Source organism: Staurois parvus, unplaced genomic scaffold, assembly GCF_062004578.1.
Source record: "Staurois parvus isolate SC_StPar_1 unplaced genomic scaffold, SC_StPar_1.0 ptg000048l, whole genome shotgun sequence".
NCBI lineage: Eukaryota > Metazoa > Chordata > Amphibia > Anura > Ranidae > Staurois > Staurois parvus.
Genome location: NW_028317844.1, coordinates 21,910,426 through 21,937,747, shown reverse-complemented (window position 1 = coordinate 21,937,747; position 27,322 = coordinate 21,910,426). Strand labels below are relative to the sequence as shown.

The following is a 27,322-nucleotide window of genomic DNA, read 5'->3' as shown; positions in this document are numbered from 1 at the left end:
TTTTAATTGTACCAGTCTGGGACCCTTTAAGCCCACTTCCTTTTACACTTTTATTTTTCATTTTCTCTGTAGCTTTTATTCTTTTGTTCTTCTATTATAAAATTCGTGGATTTGGGGGGGGAGAGAATCAAAGTTCTTGTATACTAGTCACTGTACTATTCCCCGGCTGGTCTTTTTGAGCTGTTCTGTCCTCAAATCTTTTTCCACCTTTTTAGCAGTCACCGGGGGTCCCCCCTTTCACTTACCCCCTGCTACTCTTTAGGGAGACATGTAATGCGTCACAGTTAGTGTATGGAAGATTTCAGCTTAAATCACTCACCCTCCTCGTGTGTTTCATCCAATGACCCCGCTGAATGCTCTCACCTTCAGGTCGCATAGGGTCTTTGTTTATGGAGAGGGGGGGGGGGACCCTCCAGAGTCTCTTTTATCTTCAATTGACCAGGGCTCAGTGGGTATCTTCTTGCCTTACTTTATGCCTTGGGGGTCTCAGGGGAATAGGGGGGGGAATACACCGGTCCCCGGCCAACAGGTCCGCTCTGCTCTCCCACCGCAGAACGCCGGCCGGCTTCCCGAACTCCCAGGAGTGCTTTGCGGCCGGTCACGTGCTCGCGCCGGTTTCCCAGCATCCAATCGCTCTCTCTCCGCTAGTCAGCAGCCGCTCTCCACTCTCCCCCCGCACACCTCCACCTTTCGTCCCGGGGAGCCGCCAGGCCAGGGTAAGATCCAAGCCGCAAGGCTATCTGCATGCCTCGGGAGGATCACAGGGGACCTGGGGAGGTCAGCACACGGATCTCCGTCCGAGAGCTCCTACATTGAACTCTCCTCTGCCGCCATACTCAGGCTCCGCCCCGATTTCGACGAGGAACTGTGAACACACTTGTGTTGTGCCCCCTGCTCTTGAAGTGTTGTGCTATACTATCATACTATCAGAAAAATCTTCAGCACTAGAAACATATTCAGGTTTGTTGCATGCCTGATCTCCCACTACACATAATGGTTCCACCTGCTGGTCATTACCACAGCAAAATATTGTGACACAGGTTGGGAACCATCTTGGGTGGAACCACAGAGTGAAGCAGGGGACAAGGCATCCAACACATTCTGAAATGTATTTGGTGGTGAAAATTCTTCAGCTAGATTAGAAGATCAACAAATGGAATCTGATGCAGGCTACAGGGCAGTATTAACTCTTTTCACTACAGGAAACTTTTTTTCTTTTTTTTTAGTGTGGCGGCAGAGCTAGAAGAAAGAGGAAATAAAACCAGCAAAATTCAGAGGCATATTCACAGCCTTTGATATATAGAAACAAAAGATGGGTCTGAATAAGCAAAATACTAACAGGTATTAATTGGAGGCAACATTAAGAAAAAAACTAAATCAGGGGTGTACTTTAGGTACTATTCAAACAATATAAATGTTTGGCTAGTTTGCTATAAAAACTAGATTATTTCAATGCAAATTGAATAAGGTAAATATGAAGTTATGGATTCTGTACAGTACAAATTCTGGATCCTTATTTTAAAACCATTAACTTCAAATGTAAACATGATCCTTGTGAACACACTAATTAACATGGCACAGGAGACCATGATGCAGTTCTATTAGAATCAACATGAGATTTTTAGTTAAAAGCTACATACCGGAAAAACAATTAACAAAAAACTGCATGTGTGAAACCAGATTGACTCTTCTAATGTCAAAGAGCTAAATGTCATCATAATAAGTAAATGAATTAATGCTACGAAGGACACGAAATACATTGGTTATGTAAATTATTTTTTACATAAGGTACCATGTAACTTGATTGTGCAGGCAATAGTTGTAGAACTGGCATCCTGTAAACTTCATAGATAATTCCACCAAGAATGCATATTTTGCAAGTAACCTTATATGTGCACAAGTAGAGAGAGAAGTATTCCAGCAAAATGGCAGTCTGAGAACATATCCACTAAACATAAACATTTTGTAGGAACGAAGGACAACTTTGGTTAGCAGTATAGGGACAATAAGCTGCATATATTAATTCTGTGCGCTGGAGCTTTTTTGTATGGAGCTCCACACTCTGAGAACACATTTAAACCCTGAAGCTTCCTTAAGCATAACTATGGCCTCCCAATGAACAAAAAATGTGCTGCAGAATTAAATTATAAGTGCATCTGAAGTTTTCCCTCTGCAAAGTTCCACAAATGCCTATTGACTTTACCAGTGAAGTCCACCTGCTGCTTTGCTGTCCCACCTGAGGACTAGGAACTGGCATGGTGAGAGTAAGCAGGTGGAACAGAGGGATTGAAATGATGTGTATTCTGAGTTCAACTGTCACTTTCCTCAGCTGCTGTGGCCAGGAAAGAAGCTAATGGAACACTATCTGTGCTCCATTAGCTCCAGTGGAGGGCAGTGGAGACATCAGGGGTCCAATAGACACCTACTGTTGCAATAAAGAGAGCTTGTCATAACAGTATGCTAATACATAGGGGTCTATCACCCCCCCCCCCCCATGTCATAGCATTAAAGTTAATTGTGAAAAAAGTTAATAAACATTAAAAAAAAATCACTAAAAAATGTCTTCACACACAGGAACATAAATGCATGCGGCGGGTGAACCTACATACAAAACGACAATTGTACTACACGTTACATTATGGAGTAGAGTGAGAGAAATCATTTTTTCCATCATCCATGATTGACACTAAATTGATAATCTGTATAAGCTTTCAACGAGAACCCTATACACAATTTTGGGTACACAGTTTATCATTGTTTCATGGGCATGCATAGTTTTTTTAAACTTGAAATGCTGGGTACTTACTTGTTGCAACCTCATCTTCTAGGTTTTACATATATACAAATTTGGTAATATTTTTGTTTTTGGCAACTAAAATGAAAGTGATACTAAAGACTTTTTTTTAAAATAAGAAAAGTTATACTTAACTGCTCTGTGCAATGATATACTGCGTAGAAAGGTCACTTCCTCCCTCTTCTGGCAGTCTCCACCAGCACTGCCAGCTTCTCCCTCCTTCTTGTGCCTTCTGTAGCAATCTGGGTGCCAAGGAGGCACCCGTGCATGCATGGTTCTGAGTACACCATAGAAAGCCACATCGCTCCATCCTTACAGGAGACTGAAAGCAGCAGAAACCTATTGGCCCCCAGCTTCTCTTGTGAAAGCAGGAAGTGGAGGGAGCGGTGCTGGAACTGGAGAAATGACATAAAGCCAGGTAAGTGTATAGGGGGGGGGGGGGTAGGACAGGTAGTGGGGAGTTTTTTTTCCCTCAGTGCAGAAGATGTATTAAAATGTTTGGCTTTAGAACCACTTTGTCAGGATTTTTTTTTTGTACTGAAAATTAATGTTCTTCAGGGTCTGGGTGTTTAACCAATCTCCAGGCTTAAAATATGCATATTAACATGTATGCAAAAACAGAAATATTGGCTCTAGTAGATAGTTAATCAGCACCTGGCCACACTTTGTCCTACCCTTGCTTTCTGGATTGACAGCACTGCTTCTGTTGCTGAAACCATCCCACTGTGAACTGCAGTACTTAGGAGGGAGAACATGTGAAAAACAAATGAAGGAGGATCTGAGACAGGGAAGGTAAAGGTAGTATGTTTGCTTACTTTAAGAGGCTTGTGCACCAGATAGCAACTGGAATTGGTACTTGTTTAAACTGAAATACAGTAGCCTTTAGTTGTACTTTAACTGTTCTTATAATGCAGAGTCCCTAATACTAAAGCAAGTACATATGCCTTTCTCTGCATGAGCTGTTACTTAAAATGAGCCTTTAAAAAAGAAAAAAATTGTTCAAAGAAAAATACAGGGCCTTCCCAAAATTTTAACTGCTTTGCTGGCATAAGGAAATCATTAGTTCAGCATAAGTCGAGCACAAATCAAAAAGGAAAAGACAGGCCGCACTCCAATGAAAATTCAAACAATGGTAACTTTATTCATCTGGATAACACACATAGAGAGTCCATGCCTAGAACATCTTCCACTTAACCATTTTACCCATAAGGCTGAGTTGAGGTGATCTATGTGTGTTATGATTTAGAAAAGAAAAAAAAAAGGTTTTTGCAGGGAGTACAAAAAAAAAATCTAATGTTATATATTTCCCTTTTAGTGACACAGCAAGTCCTTTAGCACTTGGACATCCAAAAGCAGTCTGAGGGATGGGCAAACAACAACAACCACATTATGGCCCAAAAAAAACAGAACATGGGTCTGTCTGGAAGACCAAAGACCAAATCTGACACTGGATGGGGCCAAACCCTCTGCCTGATAAGGGAAACTGCCAACAAGACCTCAAAGAGGATGTCCAAGGCCAAAAGGAAAAATAGTCACTAACCAGAACAGAATGACTCTACACTGAGGGAAGCAAAAAAACAATGAACCAAGTAAAAAGCTAGTCAACCTGAACTAACCGAAAACGGGTAGAGCAAACAGCAAATTTTTGTTAGGGAAAGAAAAAACCCACAAATTGACATGGTCTACAAGGAACAGAAACAAAGCCGCTTAGTTGGAGCAGGAACAAAATAAAGAACCTGAAAAAATGTTCTTGTAAAAGGAAAACCAGCCAGTCTAAGAAGGAAGGCCCGAAGGCACTACTCACCTGACCTAATAAGGGTCAAGAAATGAGGAACTTTATGCCTAGAGATATTGTCAGAACACTGAGGTATACCAAGTACCACCAATGTTCCAGGAATTGCTCTGGAGGGAGAGGGTGGTGGCCAGGGTGAGACATAAGGCCAAGCTAACACAGGATCTACAGAAATATGCCCTGGGTTGAGGAGACCCCAAGGGGCAAGGCTTGTTAATCTATGTGGTGGCACAGGTTAACAGCTGAATCGTACCAGGGAAGCAAGGGACTAGCCTGTAAACCTAAGGTCGTGCTCTGTACCTAGATGCCTGAAGGACACACTACCCAAAGACTTGCAAGGATTAGCCACCATCCCTGTCCTGGGAAAAGCGAGTGTGCAACTTCATGCTGACAAGGGCTTAGTAGGTTTCTTGCTTCCAGCTTTGTAGGCTGCTGGAGAACCAGTCATAGAGGGCCTGGGTGTGCCTAATCCAGAAGAAGGTGAAAGAACACTGGGACTCAGCTGACCTTTCCTGAGAGGCAGGTAAATGGCTTCCAACCTACAGTGATGTCCCTGATGAACATGGCAAGGGTAGGTCAGAAGAGACAGTGAAGACCAAGATAGCACCTTAAAGTGATACTAAACAGAAAAGTTAATTTCCATAATTCATTCACATACATCATACATATCATGCTTTTTTTTTTTTTTTTTTAATTCTTTAAGTACCTTATTCACGCCACACTGTTGTGTGGTCACACGATCTTTCCCTGTTCTTTGGCACTTGCAGGGAAAGATCTATGGGAGGGGCTTCTATTATTGCAGTACGAGTCTTTTGCTGTACCAGTCACATGACTACAGAAAAAGTTGCAAAACAGCAATTCAAATTAAATTATAAATATCAAAATAGGCTCCCTATAAATCTTTATTGAAAATCAAATTAATTTTTTTGCAAAGATGGCTGACACTAGCTTTCATTTTGGTCAGACAGCATCTGCATCCAAGGCTGTTTTTACTTTACAGGTATTAGCAATTACATTTGATATGTATTTGTTAAAACTGCATTTTTTGTGAGTTTTTTAGTAAATGTAATCAATTAGCATATTGTATCATGCCCCCCAGAGTGGGGACATGGAGGAAAAAGGAGGGAGGGGAGTGCCATTTACTAATGTTCATATGCCCACGTGTGTGGCTATATAGTCACATGAGCTACACAGATAAGAAAAAGGAGAAAATGAAGAGCTTGGACGGGAAGTGAAACTGGTCTATACGATCTCAGGTTGCAGTGGGGACACAGAGAAGTCCAGCTATATTTAACTCTACACATAACAAATGGTTTTGTGAGTATGCTCCACACTCTGTTTGTTAGCATGTAATGAGAGTTTTTCATAGTCTAGGTTTATTAACACTTTAAAGGATAAGTTCACCTTTTGCCCAAAAATAATAAATGCACTTTTTTTGCAGGTAATAAATTGGCATTTATTATTTTTAGCTGCGGGAACCTGTAAAGCTCTGCACTAGCAGATTGCTGGTGCCATGAAAGTCTCCTGACCTGTCAGGGATTTACGGGCAAGCAGATATACTGACAGGGAGATTCAATGAACTACCACGGCACTCCACAGTGCTGTGATAGTTCATTGACAACTACAAGCCAACTTTTTTTTTTTGAGGGATTTAATTTATTCTTACAGTTTGAAAGGGAAGAGTCTACGAGCAAAAGCTGGCCAATAAAAAGGGATTCTACTTTAGAAAAATCCTTAAAACTGAGAATCTCCTCTACTGAGACTTAGTGGTATAAGGTGGGGCACTCACAGATCCACAGTGGGTATAGAACGCTGTTTACCAACACACTCCCAAAGAGGAACAGACCCAACAAGTGCTCCATTGGGGTCCTAGACCCTTTAGGGTGCTTCCAGTTTGCACACTAGAATACATAAAATAGCAGGTTTAGTGGGAGGTTTTTTGCAGCCTTAGTTACTTACAAATATCCATGGCTGGAGACAACAGGAAGATCCTTCAGATGTTGTGTAGTATATAACTGATCAATAACGGTCTCATGTACTGTATGTCTCAGGTAATGGCAGGAGCTTGCAATTCCGCAAAAACAAGCTCAGAGGAAAAATTAGGGATCATGAATCTGAGTTAGACAAGGTCACTATGACAGGTGGCTTGGCCTCTTCTAGGACTGTGGGGAGAAAAAAAATTTACTTTGCAGGTAAAGCAGTTGGAGTAGTACCTCTGCAGTCAACATCTACAAGGAATTGAGTTGATTGTCCATAAAGTCTTGAGTGATTGCAGCAGAAGCCCCTGACAACAGAGTAGGAGAAAAGAAGGACTGGATAGTGATGTTCCACGTTGCTTTTTGGCAAACCAGCATCAAAAGATGCGGAATGGTAGGAAAGAGCATGGAGCAAGCACCTGAATTTCTACCCAATGGATGACATTGCTAGATTATCGTTAATACTTTCTGCAGTAAGCAGGAAATTCAAACCCCCCGTTGTGCAATAGCAAGGTAGCGCCCAATGTTTAGCCTGACTGGTCTACTTAGAGTACAGGTAAAACTCAAAAAATTAGAATATCGTGCAAAAGTTCATTTCTTTCAGTAATGCAACTTAAAAGGTGAAACGAATATATGAGAGAGACTCATTACATGCAAAGCAAAATAGTTCAAGCCGTGATTTGTAATAATTGTGATGATTATGGCTTGCAGCTCATGAAGACCCCAAATCCACAATCTCAGAAAATTAGAATATTGTGAAAAGGTGCAATATTCTAGGCTAAAAGTGTCCCACTCTAATCAGCTAATTAAGCCATAACACCTGCAAAGGGCTCCTGAGCCTTTAAATGGTCTCTCAGTCTGGTTCAGTAGGAATCACAATCATGGGAAAGACTGCTGACCTGACAGTTGTGCAGAAAACAATCATTGACACCCTCCATAAAGAGGGAAAGCCTCCAAAGGTAATTGCAAAAGAGGTTGGATGTTCCCAAAGTGCTGTATCAAAGTACATTAATAGAAAGTTATTTGGAAGGGAAAAGTGTGGAAGAAAAAGGTGCACAAGCAGCAGGGATGACCGCAGTCTGGAGAGGATTGTCAGGAAAAGGCCATTCAAAAGTGTTGGGGACTTTCACAAGGAGTGGACTGAGGCTGGAGTCAGTGCATCAAAAGCCACCACACACAGACAGATCCTGGACATGGGCTTCAAATGTCGTATTCCTCTTGTCAAGCCGCTCCTGAACAACAAACAACGTCAGAAGCGTCTTACCTGGACTAAAGAAAAACAGACCTGGTCTGTCGCTCAGTGGTCCAAAGTCCTCTTTTCTGATGAGAGCAACTTTTGCATCTCATTTGGAAAACAAGGACTCAGAGTATGGAAGAAGAATGGAGAGGCACACACTGCAAGATGCTTGAAGTCCAGTGTGAAGTTTCCACAGTCTGTGTCGATTTGGGGAGCCATGTCATCTGCTGGTGTTGGTCCACTGTGCTTCATTAAGTCCAGGGTCAACACAGCTGTCTACCAGGAGATTTTGGAGCACTTCATGCTTCCTTCCGCAGACGAGCTTTATGGGGATGTGGACTTCATTTTCCAGCAGGACTTGGCACCTGCCCACACTGCCAAAAGCACCAAAACCTGGTTCAATGACCATAGGATTACTGTGCTTGATTGGCCAGCAAACTCGCCTGACCTGAACCCCATAGAGAATCTATGGGGCATTGCCAAGAGAAAGATGAGAGACATGAGACCGAACAATGCAGAAGAGCTGAAGGCCGCTATTGAAGCATCCTGGTCTTCCATAACACCTCAGCAGTGCCACAGGCTGATAGCTTCCATGCCACGCCGCATTGAGGCAGTAATTGCTGCAAAAGGGGCCCAAACCAAGTACTGAGTACATATGCATGCTTATACTTTTCAGAGGTCCGATATTGTTCTATGTACAATCCTTGTTTTATTGATTGCATGTAATATTCTAATTTTCTGAGATTGTGGATTTGGGGTTTTCATGAGCTGTAAGCCATAATCATTACAATTATGACAAATCACGGCTTGAACTATCTTGCTTTGCATGTAATGAGTCTATCTCATATCTTAGTTTCACCTTTTAAGTTGCATTACTGAAATAAATGAACTTTTGCACGATATTCAAATTTTTCGAGTTTCACCTGTAAGTCCTGAGCGACAGGGGAAGTGCAGAGGCAATGCCAGTGGCTCTGGAGCCAGAAAGCGGTCAGTGGCTAACATGTTAACATGATGGTATCAAGAAAGTAGAATGCAGTACCACTTCTAGGTTACATTTGAAACATACTTCACTTCCAAGTAGTCTGAGGAAATGCTGATCCAGATAGCTGCCCTGTAGAGACCAGATGAAGATGTAGCAAGAAAGCTTGAAGAAAAAACTGAAATTAAGTCAAAGACAAAAGCTAGCAAAACATATTGTAGTTACACTTTTCACAGCAGAGCAGAAAAAAAGAAGAGATGTCCATTCTCTTGGGACACTAGCAAAAAATAAACTTAACATGCTGGGAAGAGATGGGGTATCTTGAGCTGGCCTACAGATTTTTGTGTCTAATCCTTATGTAGGCAGCAATATATAACAGAGTGACTTCCTGTGTCCTTTAATGGATGCCAATTTTTTTTTGTCTACAAAGGAGTATCTGTAAGACACATGCTGCCTAAATTTCAAGCATAACTTAGTATAAAGTCATGATTGCAGCGCCTTGAAAGTACTCATACCCCTTGAAATTTTCCACATTTTGTCATGTTACAACCAAAAATGTAAATGTATTTTATGTGATAGACCAACACAAAGTGGCACATAATTGTGAAGTGGAAGGAAAATAAATGTTTTTTTAAATTTTGTTTACCAATAAATATCTGAAAAGTGTGGCGTGCATTTGTATTCCGCCCGAGTCAATACTTTGTAGAACCACCTTTCACTGCAATTACAGCTGCAAGTCTTTTTGGGTACGTCTCTACCAACTTTGCACATTTAGAGAGTTAAATGTTTACCCATTCTTCTTTGCAGAATAGCTCACGCTCTGTCAGATTGGATAGAGAACGTCTGTGAACAGCAATTTTCAAGTCTTGCCACAAATTCTCAAGTGGATTTAGGTCTGGATGTTTGACTGCACCATTCTAACACATAAATATGCTTTGATCAAAACCATTCCATTGTAGCTCTGGCTGTATGTTTAGGGTTGTTGTCCTGCTGGAAGGTGACCCTCTGCCCCAGTCTCAAGTCTTTTGCAGACTCTAACAGGTTTCCTTCTAAGATTGCCCTGTATTTGGCTCCATCCAGCTTCTCTGTCCTTGCTGAAGAAAAGCATCCTTACAACATGATGTTGCCACCACCATGTTCCGTGGTGGGGATGGTGTGTTCAGGGTGATATGCAGTGTGAAAGTGCAGTGTGAAAGTGCAGTGCAGCACTTTCTTCCACGTTTGCTGTGTCCCCCACATGGCTTCTCATAAACTGCAAATTTGGACTTCTTATGGCTTTCTTGCCACTCTTCCATAAAGGCCAAATTTGTAGAATGCATGACAAAAATAGTTGTCCTGTGGAAAGATTCTCCTACCTGAGCTGTGGATCTCTGTAGTTCCTCCAGAGTTACCATGGGCCTCTTGGCTGCTTCTCTCATTAATGCTTTCCTTACCCGGCCTGACAGTTTAGGTGGCAAACCATATCTTAGCGTCTTGCCATACACTTTCCATTTTCGGATGATGAATTGAACAGTGCTTCATGAAATGCTCAGCTTGGGATATTTTTTTTTTATAAAGAAAACTGAAAAGAATAGGCGTTGTGGAAAATGCTCTCAGTCAAGCACCTTAATGAAGGTGCATCTTTATTGGGTGAGGCAAAGTAGCAAATATAATAAAATTTGACCAGCTTGAAGTGAACAGTGTGACTCCAACGGACGGCCCGTCCGCTCTGAAGGGAGCTGAGATCGGAGGACGCTCCACAGTGCCTATTCTTTTCAGTTCTCTTCATCATGCAAATGATTAACAAGTCAGCAGTGGTGAGCTCATGATTAACTGTTCACATTTCCACCTGGAGTGGCCTCTCTGCGCTCATTTGTATGAGTTTCCCTTCTATTTTTTTTATAACCTAACCCTGCTTCAAATGTCTCCACGACTTTATCCAAAACCTGTCTGGTGTGTTCCTTGGCCTTCATGCTGTTTCTTCACTAATGTTCTCTAAGGGTTTCACAGAACAGCTGTTTTTATACTGAGAATAAATTACACAGGTGGAATCTTTACTAATCGTGTGACTTCTGAAGGCAATTAGTTCCACTCAATTTCAGTTAGGGATATCAGAGTATAGGGGGGCTGAATACAAATGCTAGCCACACTTTTTAGATGTTTGCAAAACGTTTTGAAAACCATTTATCTTTTTCCTTCCACTTCACAATTATGTGCCACTTTGTGTTGGTCTATGACACAAAAAAACCCAATAAAATGCATTTATGTTTTTTGATTGCAACATGACAAAATGTGGAACATTTAAAGGAGTATGAATACTTTTTCAAGGTACTGTAAGCAACACATACTGAAACATGTTAGAATGTTTGTCATGACTGGATTTTAGCAGGATACTAAAAGCTGTTGAATAATCAATGCTTGTGTGTAAGTTATTTTCATTGTGCTAACTCAGTCTAAAGTAAGGTAATGAGACACAGAACAGATTGAAGGCATTGAGAAACATAAGTTCTGTTTCAAACAAAAGGTAAGTGCGGAAAAATGGGTTTTGTGACTTACCTGTAAAAATCCATTTCTTGGACTGCAGTACAGGATACAGGCAGATTCAAAGATGACTGGGTTATAGGCAGATAACTATAAGTGACTGGCCAGAAAAAACTGTGAGGACTTCTATATAATCCCTTCCACTCCCAGCAGGCCTCAGATCTTTAGCAAGCAACAAGAGGACCACATAAGGGTGGACATCCTGTACTGTACTCCAAGAAATGGATTTTACAGGTAAGTCAAAAATCCCATTTTTTTGTTCACAAAGTGCAGGACACAGGCAGATTCAGAGACGACAGGGACATCCCAAAGCAATACAAATAAGGGAAGTGTAAAACTGGCCAAAACCAGCCAACAAACCCCAACAACCAAAAAGAGTTCAGTACTCAAACAGCAGCCTGAAGCACTTTGTGACCAAAAGCAGCATCAGCCAAAACTTGAACATCCACCTGGTAAAACTTCGTAAAACGTGTGAACTGAAGACCAGGCAGACTTACAAATCTGCAATACAGAAGCTTGACGATGAAAAGCCAAGGATGCACTGATGGATCTAGTGGAATGAGTTATCAGTATAGAGGAAACCCTATCGTTGGCTAAATAGGTCCGAACTACAACCTGAGGGATCCCCTTAGCAATGGTGGAAAAAGAGGCAGGAAGCCCCCCACAAGATTCCACTGGAAGTAAAAAGAGGCAATCCAATTGTTCCAGGTGGGCCATGGCTAAGAGGTAGACTAACACCTGAAACCACATTTAGAGAATGAAGCGCTACCTCCCAAGAGTAATTTGGAGCAGAATAAAAGGCAGTACTGTTCCTGACTGAGGCTAAAAGGAATACACTGCCTCAGGCAGAAAAGAGACTCTAGGCAGGAAAACCTTATCTTTGTGAACCACCTGAAAGGGCTCCTTACGAGATAAGGTAGCCAGTTTTGATACCCTCCTGGCAGAGGTGATAGCCATCAAGGTAACCACTTGGTAAGTTCAGACATGAATAAATCCCTAAAAGACTCAAAGGGAGGAGCCTGCAGCAACAAAAGCATTACGTTCAAGTCCTGAGTTCCACCAGAAGGCATCTGAGGGGAACAATATGAGCTGCCCCCTGTACAAAACCCTTCAACAGAGAGTCAAGGTGCCAATTGCCGTTGAAAAACAGAATATTTTGCCCATGATCATGCTTAGGACTAACTTCTGACACACCCGATTGAATAAAAACCAAGGCACATCACGCGGAGTACAGGTACAGGCTAACCTTCTGCTGTTCACACCAGGCAAAATAAGCCTTAAAAGGTGGTTAAAGTGGTTGTAAACTCTGTTTTTTAATTTTACCTACAGGTAAGCTTACAATAAAGCTTACCAGTAGGTAAAATGAACATCTCCTAAATGTGCATATCTCCTAATCTCTCATTTAATCCGGCGCATGCGCTCTGAAGGAAACGGCATACCTGTGCCATTCCTTCAGAGCTGTGTGCCATGGTGCGATAGTGATGTCATCTCGGCCTTCCCTTCCAGAATGCCGGAGCTCGCGAACCCGGAAGGAAGTTGTGTGAAGATGGAAGCCTCCACAGCGGTGACAGCGTGCCGCTGGAGGGCTTCGTTTCAAGTTAAGTTTTACATAATGTGCTAGTATGCAATGCATACTAGCACATTATGTCTTTACCTTGCAAGGGCCTATTTTTTTTTCTCTTATAATGGACACGGTGTACCATCGCTTTAACAGAATTTATGAAAAGTCCATTTTTTGGCACTCAGAAGAGTCGGGATGACGAGTCAGCCAGACCCCTATTCCTGAGGACTACAGCTTCAACAGGTAGGCCGTCAAAGCCAGTGACCAAAAAGCAGGATAGAACACTGCATCTTAAAATAGTAGACCTGGATGGTCTGCCAACAGCCAAGGAAAGTCTGGCAAAAGCTGGAGTATGTCTGCATCCACCGCTAAGGCCTTTAGATCCCATGATCAAAAACACAAACCTCTCCAACTTGTGCTTGAATTTTGATGCTAGAAGTTCCATTTCCAGCATTTCCCATCTATGACAAATGTCCCAAAACACCTCTGGGTGGAGGGAACACTCTCCCTATCCCATCTTGCTGGTGGCTGAGAAAGTCCTCCTGCTAATCTTTCACACCTAAAAATGTGTCAATTTTATGTGAAGTGCCCCTTGTGCAATGGGCTAGTCTCATGGTAAAAATTCAAAGTTCTCTGCCCCCCTCTCCAATATCCCCCTAAGCATAATCTTCTTGCGCTGTAGAATTAATTTGAGCGCTCAACCTGTCACAGCCACTCAGTAAGAGTGCCGCCTATGCCTGCTCTCTGTCCCCCTTCTCCATTCATTTAAGCTGTCACAGGAACTCACCTAGTGTACTGACTATGCCCACCCCTTCCTTCTGCCTCCTTATTTAGGAGCTGTACTATAGCTTCCATTAAAATGAAAAGCTTTCTTTAAACATAGGATGGACAGCTGAATGAAAGGCCTCCTTCCTCTATTCATAGATTACCTTTTATTGATGGAAGCTATAGTACAGCTTAAATGAATGGAGAAGGGGGACAGAAAGAGCAGGCATAGGCGGCACTCTTACTGAGTGGCTGTGACAGGTTGAGCGCTCAAATTGATTCTACAGCGCTGGCATTAACCCCCACAGCACTGGAAGCCTATTACTGTGGGGGGTGCTGGGAAGGAGGGAGGATGGATTTCAATTAATGGACCAGTCTCAGCACCACTCAGGCAACACTCCACATTGAATGTAAGTATCGTTCCTTGTGCTGATTTTTTTAAATAGAAGAATTTTTAATATCTTGGTGTAAAGTACAAAACACAGCCTTGATATTCATAAACCCTGGGACACAAGCTAGTACCTTCAGGTTATTGGACACTGGGAAAGCCTTCCTGGACACTACCCCCTGGGCATACCCCTATAACCCTACCCCACTCTGTAAGATTTCAGATTTGAAGCAAGCAATGCAGAGTAACTTGGTAATAGGTGGGAAGGTGTTCTGTGTCCTGTACTGTAACTCAAGATATTGGCAAGTCAAAATTCCTATTATCTTAATCATACAATACAGGAGACAGGCTGGAAATTCAAAGATCCTGGGACAACCTCAAGAAAATATTAAGATTAGTGGGCAAGAACAAAGCAAACAGATCTGTGCCAACAGACCCAACAGCAACAACAAAGGTCAACAGATTCAACTCAAAATGCTGCTGCAAGAACCTTGCAGCTGAAAGCTGAATCAACAGACGCTTGGATGTCCACCTGGTAGAAACTGGAGAAGGTATGAACTGAGACCAGGTAGTGGCAACAGAGACTTGATGTCAGAATTCCCAAAAAAACTTACCAATATAGTGGAGTGAGCACATAAGAGTGCTGTATTTTGAAGCAGGATGTCCTTTTAAAGACATGACAAAAAGAGTCCTTATAGAAGCTGAAGCTTGTAGATAGCTTTGACAACATTCAGACAATGAAAGGCAATCTCTTTAGGGTGCTTAGGAGTAGGACACAAAAAGGGAAGGGCAATGTTTTCATTAAAGTGTAAGTTAGATACCATCTTAGGCAGAAAGGTAGGTATAGGGCATGAGAATACTTTATCTTCATTCAGGAATGGCTCCTTACAAGAGGGAGCCGTTAGTCCAGACAAGTATCTGAAGCTGCAATGGCTTTCAAAACCAGCAAACCGCCCATTTTTTGTGTGGATAAATTTCATCGGAAAATGAATCATAGTAATGCTGATATGGAAAACAGACAAGCTCATGTGCATCATATTAAGACTGTTGCCAGTTACATCCTCACAAGTATGAAGTGCAGGCATAAACGGTTAAACTTAAGAAAATAAATTATTTTAACAGTGATTCTGACGGAAATGGAATGACAGTCTTCACCAACTGGAAAACATGCCCTGTAAAAGATACCTAAAGTATATTTAAAGTACCCCCCCTTTATTAGATATAGTAGGGATTGGTAAGATCCTTTTTGAAGACTGACCTTCACGTTCTGTCCTGCAGACACAAGGGGAAGTCACTCCAAATAGAAGTAAATCCTCCTTCTAGACAATGGTCAGCAATCAAGTGCGCCCATCAGAAGGGATCCTCTCTATTCCTGTTCTAATGACAACTCCAAATATAGAATTGTACACCTCTCTTTTAGTCTTTGTGACAGTCACCAGGACAAGCAGAAGGTGAAGTTTCCCAAGCTGAGACCAGACAGCCCTAAAAATTGACAGTTCAGGAATTTAAGAGACACTGGGGGATGACATTCCATACAAACAATGGGCAATAAGAACCAGCAAGTCTCTGATCAGAATACTGTGGTAGACAAACGAAACCAGCGCTCCAATCTTCATGCAAACCAAGGAATTGCCAAAATGCCAATTGAAGAGGTGCTGCCCTTCTGAGATCGGGAAATCTGACCACTGGTAAATGAAAACAAACAAGGGCGCACTCTCATCGTGCATTACCGTGGTATACCACGTAATTTATTAAATAAAAAAGGATGTATACTCACAAACCAACGTGATTAGTCTCCTCTTGAAAATTGTGATCTGAATTAATAATTTTTAAATAATAATTTTTAAAAATATATATATTTTTTTACCCCTCCCCTCTTCTTTTGTTCTGGTCTGTTCCTGTCCCATTTTTCTGCCGTGTTCATATTTTTACATGATTTCATTAAATTTATTTATTTAAATTAATTATTTATATTATCCATGTATATAATACACTATCTGGCTGAATCACTTATATATTATTATCATTTTGGAAATCATTTTGGAAATGGTATACAATCTTTTTATTTTTCAAAATATTTCTTAATTTTAATTTAATTTTATTTATTAGCTTTTAGCATATCCTTGTGTTCTATGATGCCGTGCATCCATGTTATTCATACACGGTTCTTCATATTAATTTAATTTATTCAATGTATTTTATTCTAATATACCATAACATTAGGTTTGCACTTTGTAATGTACACAGTGAATACTTTTGTATATTTTTAAAAAATATTTTTTATTGCTATATTCAATTGCTGTATCATTTTATTGTTCTATCATCCTTTCTTTATGCACATATTTTTGTATTGTCATTTGTATTCTCCAACATGTACATTTTGAGGTGTTTCTGCTGACCCAGCCTGTGTCCCACTGTGCCCTTTTGTTTTTTTTTTTTTTTTTCTCTCTTTCCCGTTTTCTTGTTATTTTTAATGTTTAGGTTTTTCATCTATGTTATTGCAGATGCACCCTTTTGGCCACCATTGGCAGCGCAGCCCTGGTGACACAACAGTCTATATATATATGTTTCCATTTCTTCCTGTTGGGATGCAGGACCTTTGTGCGCATGCGCAGCCCGCTTGTTTGGAGGGTTGGTGTGCGCACGAGGCACCTGTGACCATGGGCGCGGCATGTTTTGTGTGGCGCACGGCGCGCATGCGCCAGCGGGTCACGTTGCGCCTGCTTCACGTCATGCGGCAGGGCACTCTGGCGCATGCGCAGCACGTACATCGGGTGCGGTGTACGTGCGATGCACTCCCATGGAGTGTAACGAGGTGGGATTCCCACCACCACTACTATCATGAGCCCTTGCAGCCCCCGCCCTGCATTGTGGTGTGACAACGCCGTATGCTATTTAGTGTACCCATTGTGTACACACATGTTCACCGGGCGTTGGCAGTATATTTCCCTCATTAATATGTCAACATAGTGCATCTACCATCAGGGTCACAAGTTCAAGGGTGAGTGCTTCTCCAGCATTTTCTTTTTATTTATTAATTCACTAATCCATTTATTTGCAATACGTTTTATTAATAATTATCTACTATATACTATGCATCAATTTCTTTATTTGTTAATTTTTTTTTTTTTTAATTTAATTTTACTGATTATTTATTGATTATTGATTATGTATCACCCATCCTAACATACCTTATATTTATTACAGATTAACTAATGTGCTCTGCATACAGCATACAGATTGATGTGTGATGTTGCTGTTTCGGGGTCCGTGTCATTTATTGGCCTTTTTTTTTTTTTTTGGTCAGCTGATAGTGGGTGGGAGTGTCTTTTGACATCCCATTAGTATATAGGCTTGTGGTCAGCAGACACACCTCTAGCTCTGAGGAAGGGGGTTCAGCTCCCGAAACGCATCAACTTATCCGCATCATTAGACACAGTTGTATTGTGACTGTTTTTGTGGATCACTTATACTGCCTATAATCACGTTGGTTTGTGAGTATACATCCTTTTTTATTTATTAAATTATGTGGTATACCACGGTAATGCACGATGAGAGTGCGCCCTTGTTTGTTTTCAGAATACTGTGGTGTAGGATTCTTAAAACAGAAGGTACTCTAAGTATTCCCTTATGCTATACTTAAGATAGAAAGTCTTAAAAGTCGTACAAAAAAAATATTTTTCAGCTTGAAAACCCACAACCAACCCCCTATTAAATTTGAGTCACTAACATTTTTAGCACTTAGAAACTGCTGGCATACAGCATAATTAAATTCTTGTGACTACAATAGTCAGTTCACTTCCGGTAAATAACTATATTTATTTTTATGATGAGTAATCCACCAGCTCATAAGTTGTATTCCTTTTAGAGACTTACAAATAGTTGCATGCTCTTCTAGAATTTCAATAATTAATTTAAAAATATCCCATGACCCAACAAGAAGGGAATGATTATCTTAACAGCAGGATATTCCTTTACTGTACTTCAATTATCAACACCAAATGCAGACTGTGCAGGAAAAATTAAATGTGTATTTCTTTTTTTATATAATAAAACTGCCTTTATTTAATTGTACAACCTTTACCCCAACGCTGTTTCAGCACGCTGACAGTAAAATATAAATTACTGAACTGAAGGAATATATTGAAACACTGAGCATGTGAAATGACCTGAAGACTTCTTTTCTTCTGTATTAGCCAGCTTACTAAAATGAACTTTGTTAACAGAAAAATAAACTGTTTAAAAGCATGATCTGAGGTTCTCTTTTAGAAGCAAAGTTCAGCATAAAAAAAAAAAAAATCAAAATCTATTTATATATAACATAATAGGACTTTCCATAGGCATGAAACATGCACACATCAATAGTTCACAAAATCCCTTAATTGCTGTATTTATCCAGCAGCTTCATGTGTTGATTCAAAGAATATATCCATCTTCATGCTCAATATAAAGAAGGAACGTTTGCAAGATGTCCATAATGGTGGCACACCAAGAGGAAAACAGCCTTAGATGATCAGGAAGTTCCTTGTCTCTTTTGCTGCTGACTTCTAATGACATCCAGCTGTTTCTTGCATTGCTGATAGTATGTAGAAAGACTTTTGTTTTCGTCTAGAAGCTTTTTGTGTTCCTGTACCAGACGAGATGTATTTTGTTGGTCTTTTTCATCCTGGTCTAGTTCAGCAATTAGCTCTTGTCTATAACATGGCACAAAAGATGAATAAATGTCACAACTATAACACTGTTAAAGCCCAATACGCATGTTCATACAAACACTAGCTACTTTCTGTAGCCAACAACTAAAATCTGCCAAAACAACATAAAAGAAAATACAAGCAGGGTACTTAAAGTGTATGTTCTACGAAACCACAGCTGAGCTACTATTAATCCTTAAAGATTCCTTAGCATCTAGATGCCAATGATGCCCAGTGTTCACAAATCCACTTGGTAAAAGTAGCCCAGTGTTACTAGCAGACAGTGGTGTCATTAACATTTGACTCCTTTAAATATATACTGTAAATCATAATTCTGGAAACATTTGGGACACTGCTCTGAAGAACAGATTCCCAACTTATATTTTGTACTAGAAAACCTTTTTTTTAAAATATATTTTCATTAGCTAAATTAAGCAAATATACAACGAGGGAAAAAAATCGATTTCTCTAATTTTTTTCCATAGTGACAGGGAATGCATGGGAACATTTTACAATAAAGTATTTCATAAAAAAAGGAGTAGTGTTGTGAAACTTTAGATGGAAAAAGTAATTTTTTTCATGTCATCTTACAAAGCGCATAAACAATATTAAGGCCTGGTTCACAATAGGATTCACATGCGGTTCATTGGGATGCGATTTGAGCTTCATTTTGAATGGGCTCATATAGCACTGCACCAAAAGCAGAGCATGCTTTATATTTGGAAACTCACTGCACTTGCAACCTGCGCTTGGTGTGTCACTAAGTGAACATGGTATGTGCTGCAGATTGCAATTGCAGTGCATTTTAACTGCGGTGCAGGAACACATGCGGAACACAGATTTCATGCACTGCATTCTGGTGTGAACAGGGCCTAAAAGTTTAAAATTTAAAAAGTAAAATCTGCTACAATATCTACAAGAAATTGCTACTTACTTTCGCTGCAACAATAATGCAATTTCAGTCTGAACCTTCATATACTCTTGTGCCATTTTGCAGTGCTGCTCAAACACAGCCATAGATTCCTTGGAATTTGGACAAGGTGCGAGAGGCTGAAATAAAATCAGATGTGATTAAAAACCAATCAACTGATTTATAAACATACATCCTGCAAAAATGCTTTATGCTTGTAAGCTCTTAAAAATAAGCTGTGTCTTGTCCTGGAAAATCATAGTTCTTGGATTCTAAACTTGACAGACCTGAGTGCTGTTGTTCTGAAATACTTTGTAGATAAATGAAACTGGAATACAGCCCCCACCCATTCCAAACCCTTGGTGTTCTGTCAGAAGGTCCCTGGGGAGTGATGCTGTAGCACAGCCTGCTGCAGTCAGTTTCTTGAATTGGAATCTCCTCCATCAGCAGAGAGAGTTTTGAGGGTAGCTCTATGAATTTGAACTTAAAGTAGAATTCAAGTCCAACACCAACTACGCTACTCCTATTACCTATCCTGTTTAACCTGTGTAAAAAAGATCTGTATAGTTAGCGATTTTTAGTCCTCTCTGGTCACGTGATCCCGCAGCTCTGGCTTCTATGCGTCAGTGAGGAGCTGATACAGGGGAGAGGAGGGAGCACCAACAAAGGCTGGAACATGGAAGCCTATGAGTGATGTCATGGCTCCCGAATTCCCAGCCATTGTCTAGTGCTCCCTGACATGGAATTACTAGTTCTTTCATAAAAATTGCTCACTCCACCTTCTAACAACAGAAGGTGGAGATTCCATTTCAAAAGGTATCTGTTAAGGATGCACCGGTACTTTTGGTCAAGTACTCAGCAATACAGATACTTTGTGATGTAATTTGCGTTAATGGATGCAAATTTCACCACAAAGATTAGCATGCGATTTGAACTGGAATGTGATTCCTGTCCAAATCGCATGTGGTTTCCCCACTGCTTCTGTGTGAACCCAGGCTTGTCATAGCCCGAGTTCACACAAGTGCAGTGCGGGAAACCTCCCTGCATGCATCCCATGCTGAGTCTCTGCTGTAAGAGAGGAGAGAAAGCGGTGGGGATTTCAAGGCCGCTTTCTTTTCTTTCCTTGCAGTGATAACAGTTTAGGCTAGACATCATCTGATTGGTCAGCACCATCCATGTGACGGATTTAAAATCCCCGCCGCTTTCTCTCCTCTCCTACCACAGAGACTCAGCATGGGATGCCTGCAGGGAGGTTTCCCGTACCACTCCTCTGTGAACTCGGGCTATGAGAAGCCTGGGTTTACACAGGAGCAGTGGGGAAACCACATGCGATTTGGACAGGAATCGCATTCTTGTTCAAATCGCATGCTAATCTTTGCGGTGCAATTTGTGTCCATTAACGCAAAATCGCACCACAAAGTATCGGTTAAGGTATAGGCAGTATTTTCACGAATGCTCCTCAAAATACTCGGTATCAGCATCAATACCGGTATCGGTGCATCCCTAGTATCTGTTATACTGGACTGCTTAACCATCCTGAATGGTGATAATCCAAAGATGATTAAATATAGTAAGGAGTAAAAGAAGAAATAATGGTTATATCATGATCACTCACTCAAGGAAAACAAGGAATTGTGAACATTTTTAGGATTTGGTTCAAATTCCTGTAGTGATCTTATTCAAGCAGAGTGCAAGCTTTAATCTTCAACCTGATGACTGACCATGGTAAACACAAGTCTGCACTTTACCATACACCAAATACCTATAAAGTCTGCTATATCTTACATATCTAACTATTCTGAAAAAGAAGCCTCTGCAGCAAAAGTGGTCTCACGCTCTCCTTTCACATACAAGAACTAAAACATTTAAAGAGAAGTATGGGTTCCCCCCCAATTATACTTACCTAGCTGTCCCCTGCCAGATCCAAGAGCGAGAACTGAGTGATCACATGACTGCAGATCACGGAGTTCTCCTCTCCGCTCTGAGCAGAGAGGGGTGGCTGTCAGTCACCGCTGTCTACTATGCCCCCCCCCCCAGCACTCACTAGAGCGCTGGGCTGTGCAGGGGGAGGGAGCAGCTGGCTCAAGCTCTCAGCGCTTCAGAGAGGCTGAGCCAGGTGTAGCTCCAGACTCTGTGGTAGGTCCTAACTTTAAAGTCAGAATCTTTCTCCAGCCTGGACTGGTGGGGTGACATCAGCCGACAGTGGGCATCAGTCTGCCGTCAGCTCAAAACGGGTCACAGGAGTGCAGAGCGACTGCAATGTGAACCACGGCCAAAACAACTCTTTAATTCTAACACTTGCTTTGCATGTAACAGATTACTGAGAAAAAGTTTAAAGCATAACCTAAAAAGTCATGATTACTAGGGTCATGACACAGCAATGCTGGGAATTCTAAACAGTACTATGATAAATGGACCAGACAACAAAAAATACTAATCAAAAGGTTTGCTATGTATGAGTAACTCTTTTTGGGGGGGGGGGGGGGGTTGGGAACTGTTGCCCAATTATTATACAAATAATTCGTTAACAGCATGTATGTGGCACAAATAATTTTTACAGCAATTTATATACTGTACAGTCACACACAGTTCCCTCACTCAAGGATTTGGGGCTGTATCTTGCATGAACATACAGTACATACTAAAGCCAATTTAAATAAAGCCAACTCACCTATTAGTTTGTCTTTTGAAAATATTTCCTTTTACTTGCATAATTATAAAATCTAACAATTTCAATGATTTACAAACCTGCAATTGATGGTCGAGTGTAAGATATGCCATTGGTATAGAGTTATCTGATCCATTGGTATCTGGAATGTAAATGTAAGCATTGGAACTATGCAGTAAGGCTAGTATACGTTATATTATAAAACAATGTAACATGTAATTCTTTTTTCATGCCCTGTGATGAGTTCAGTCCAGAAAAAAACATAGCTTTATATCATGCATTTTCCCCCCAAAATACTCTACCATTGCAAACATTAAGCAATAGCAGAATGGATTATTAACCTGGTCTACAGTAAAACTACATATTATACTTTTGTCTCTGTACAAACATTAAAGTAGAACAAAAGGCAAAAGTTTTTTTTAGTTTTTGACTGAGTAGAGATGGAATAAAACACCTATTAGGTTTTTATTGCTATCCTAAATCATTACCAATAACAAAACCCGTATGGCATACGGATATATATAGCGTCTCTTGATATTTGAAGAAATGACATTATACAACACTCTGAATGTGTGGTAATCTCGTGACAGTCTTTCACAGGTCAGAATAGCAATGGTGACATTGGTGGTACGTATAGGTGTAGATTACACTAACCAGATAGCGCTAATTATTGCACATATGAATGATGATACATGGTTTCATCTACAGTTGGACATCTAGGATACGGATCATCTGATGGACAGCCACAGGAATTCCAACCTATCAGCCACTCTTCCAGATAATAGCAAAGCGATCAAGATCCACCAGAGGGAGCCAACAATCAGGATGTCATCTTTAACCCAGCATCAGGGAGTATGTAGTACACACGAAATCCACCAGAGGGAGCTGGCAATTAAGATGTCATCCAGTGGTCTCCTTTTAAGAGGTCCAAGTGGTCCCCTCAGCTGGCTAGGTGCCAAAAGTGTTTTTTTTAACAAGTGCGTCATTCCTTTTAATTGATGTTCTTCACAATAAAGCAGTGTTGCACTGTGGCATTTTCTGTGCCTGAGCTCATTCTTCTATGAACCTACCTCTTAAAAGGAGACCACTGGATGACGTCTTAATTGCCGGCTCCCCCTGGTGGATTTCGTGTGTACTACATACTCCCTGATGTTGGGTTAAAGACCTGTGATGACATCCTGTTTGCTGGCTCCCTCTGGTGGATCTTGATCGCTTTGCTATTATCTGGAAGAGTGGCTGATAGGTTAGAATTCCTGTGGCTGTCCATCAGACGATCCGTATCCTAGATGTCCAACTGCAGATGACCCATGTATCATCATTCATATGAGCAATAATTAGCGCTATCTGGTTAGTGTAATCTACACCTATACGTACCACCAATGTCACCATTGCTATTCTGACCTGTGAAAGACTGTCACGAGTTTACCACACATTCAGAGTGTTGTATAATGTAATTTCTTCAAATATTAAGAAACGCTATATATATCCATATGCCATACGGGTTTTGTTATTGGTAATGATTTAGGATAAGACTTTTCATCCTAGCGATGCATGTTGATAAATATATTGCATTTAGAAGGTTCTGAGGTCATTGCCTTTCATGCTAGCTGCTCCACCCACACAGATCTAGCGCTCGTTTTTTACATATATTTAGGTTTTTATTGCTGTCTGTGCCCTCGTTAGAGAGGATCATCCTGTTTGTTCTGCTTACCATTATCACTGAAAGTGAAAGTATATGAACATTCCAAATTTTGGGTTGTCTCCAGAAAAGTATTGTAGGGAAAATTTTCCAATGGGGTCACTGGTTCTGATGACCTGGGGGGCCCCCCAAGGGATTTCCTTAATTTTTAGGAATTTCCTCTCACTTCCTATTTTGGCTATGAGGCAGGAAGTGAAGGTAAATCTCCCCTATGGGACACAAATGGGGAAAAAAAAAAAATCTTACAGGGGGTATAACCCTCCCATACTCTATCCAAAATGAAAAAAAAATGCCGACAGTTCTACTTTAAAAACCATTAAGAAAATGAATAAGTGAGGATATCCCCATACTGCAAGAATAGTTGCAATGTCTTAACCCCTTCACACCTAAGGGTAAAACAAATCTTAAAAAGTAAAATTTTACAACTTTGACATGCGTTAGTAAAACCGTACATATCATCACAACTACTTTGTACATCCAGGTGAATTATACCTTGTTTTTTTCAGGACAAATTAGGCTTTCATTTGGTGGTAAATGGCAATGGATATCTCCTGATTTTTTTTTTATTATCAAAGGAAAACTGGCCCAAGATTGTAAAAAAAAAAAAATCATTCTTTTTAATTTAGCTGTGTGTTTGTTACTACCATAACCTACCACCAAAGAACAACCCAAAATAAATGTTCCAGCTCTTGCCGATTGCAGCAAGACCATATATGTGTATGTTATTTGTTTTTTGTACCTGTACTACAGCCCAGAAACAATAGTGTGCATTTTGTTTTCTTACCTAAAACACACGGACATTAATTTAAAAAAAAAATCCTGACCTTTGACCCTGACCCAAACACTAAACTGGCACTGAACTAGATCAAACCTTGATCTAGGTATTTTTTACTATTTATTTTTTACAAACAGTATTTTTTTCCCTCTCTGCGAGCAGAGAGAAAGAGATGCAATGTATCTCTCTCCTCCATTCAGAGAAAAAAAAAAACAAAAACAAGGGGGGCAGGCTTCACAGTAACTGATCACTGTGATAGCCAATCAGAGGCTATCACAGCGATCATGTGACCTGGAATCAGGAGTCCCGGGTCCTGATCGTTAGAATGGGACCCGGGGATCTCAGTGACACTCCGGTCTTTGTACTGGGAGTGTGCTTTGCAGCATGCTCCCAGGACAAAGACAGGTATGCAAATATGTGGCCCATGGCCCCATGGAAAAGAAAGCCCAGTTCTGTGAGGCCGCATATTTGTGTGACGTCGATGTCAAGGGGTTAAACACCAAATAAATTGATTCTTGTCAACCGGAACAAAATTTGGGTAGACTGAGGAGGGACAGAAGGCATTAGTACTCTAGCTCTGAAACAGCACATTTTCTGTATTTACAGGAAAATAAAAGTAGCTCATGTAAATCAAGTTCAGTATACAGGCAGTCCCCGAGTTACAAACATCCGACTTACATAAAACTCATACTTAAGAATGGAGGCAGTGTGACATTGCGCTGGTCCCAGAAACCGCCAGACGGCCACCTTGCTGCTCACCGCATGCTGCCATCCACTGTCCAGCGGACCTGTCAGCAAACCCACATCACTGCATGGCCAGTTAAGCCTTCCCTATGCTATTGAAAACGTAATTTTGTGTCTGAAGTTACACTTAAAAAAATTTACCTGTTCCAACTTACATACAAATTCAACTTAAGAACAAACCTACAGAATATTGTTCATGACCCGGGGACTGTCTGTAATAAACTAGTACCACAAATTCAACAGGATTACCTGGCCAAAGCCTACATTTTAAAGGAGAAGTGTACTCTCTTTTCACTCTTACAATTTCCAGCAAATTATTTTTTTGCATGCCTGAATGATTATTTATCTTTGACAAAAATTCATTGCCCCCATCTTCACTTTTAGGGCAATAAATTCTCTCAAATTTGTCCATATAAGCCCCCTCAATAGATTCAGCAACCAAGTGTGGTTTAGACTGGGAGAAGTATAATCAGGCTTCCATTCTTAGACTACTTTTCCCATCCACCCTTGCATTCAGAATGCACATAAGACGTGTGTCACAGCCTAATCTGTGATGCCCAGCAGATGACATGGAAACACAGGGAAGTTGTGGCTATGCTAGAAGTGAAGACTGTCAGTCTTGTTCATATCACAAACATCACTGGCTGGGAAAAGCGCAGGTGTCCCATGATAAGTTATTAAAGGATATTGGCATACAATAAAAGGAAGCAGACTAATCAGTCTCTCTCATGCTGTTGTGCAGAACGCTTGTAAAATCAGTGCTGGCTGGTTCCGTTGATTTTGCACAGAAGAGAGAGAAAAAAAAAAAAAAAAAAGAAGAGGAAAGGTAGCTGCTGAGATCTTTTATATTACATGCATGCAGATATCTCTGCACCACTTGTCTGGGAAGGAATAGGGACGTGGTGCGCAGGTCAAAGTGTAGTAGAATACAATACGAAGTGCATCCTCAAAGTTGAAGGTTCATCTCCTCTCTACATTTAAGCTGATTGTGGGGAAAGTACAGTTGTCTTGTAAAGCATCTTTGTATTTGCTTTGACCCTGTACAGTTGTACTTTTTTGCTCAAATACAAATTAGGCATTTTTCATGACCATTAGTACAACAGACATACAGGAGAATGAAACACAAATGATGCAGCGCTACTACCATAAAAATTCTTCACACATAAATAAATAAGTGAAACAGTGCAAAATTAGTGACACAAATAACAAATGTTTTGCCCTGATGAAGTCACGTGTTAAGCGTGACGATACGTATTGGCGGTGACGCACTTCCGGTCGGACGCCTTCTTTATTTACATTGGACACCCATGCAACGACATGTGATCTGAGGTTTGATTTACATGTGATGTACAAGATGATTTTAAATGTGAGCATATTCGATATGTGATACTTTGTTTGGTGAATAAATAGTTTTACACTATGCAAGCATTCACTTCTATTTTCTGAGGGATCAAGTGGCTGCAGCCACCTTATGTGCCTGAAGAGGAGATCTGCTGCCCTGTGAGCCTGTGCTAGAATCTGTACATGAGGGGAGGTCAGTGTGGAGAGCTGTGGAGGATTACCTACTATTAAGGGTCCATGTGTTAGTGATCCTGAAGGCCTTTTGACCCTGTGCGGGTCGCAAGAGGGAAGTGAGCGGGTAATTCAGCCATTTTTGGATATCTCTGCACATTTATCAGCACCTTTTTTTTTTTCTCTTCTTCAAGAATTGCTGTGGACTTTATATATGATTTTTTGTATATTGTCAGGTGTTTTACACCTCACGGGACTTTATATATTCATTCATGTTTGTTTGCATGATCAGTTCTTAGTTCATGCGTTTA

General features: G+C 40.8%; 1 protein-coding gene across 3 annotated transcripts in view; it reads right to left on the bottom strand.

Annotated features, from left to right (window-relative positions):
* Positions 1-18,045: 18,045 nt before the first annotated feature.
* The window catches only part of MAP3K7 (mitogen-activated protein kinase kinase kinase 7), an 82,175-nt gene continuing 72,898 nt past the window's right edge, over positions 18,046-27,322 (bottom strand). For all 3 annotated transcript variants that reach the window (XM_089665384.1, XM_089665386.1, XM_089665385.1), the window contains 3 exons: positions 22,362-22,423; positions 19,638-19,753; positions 18,046-18,706 (listed from right to left, as the gene is read on the bottom strand). In XM_089665384.1, the coding sequence (XP_089521510.1) occupies positions 18,526-18,706; positions 19,638-19,753; positions 22,362-22,423 (359 nt within the window). In that variant the 3' untranslated portion in view covers positions 18,046-18,525. The remainder of the gene's footprint in view (positions 18,707-19,637; positions 19,754-22,361; positions 22,424-27,322) is intronic.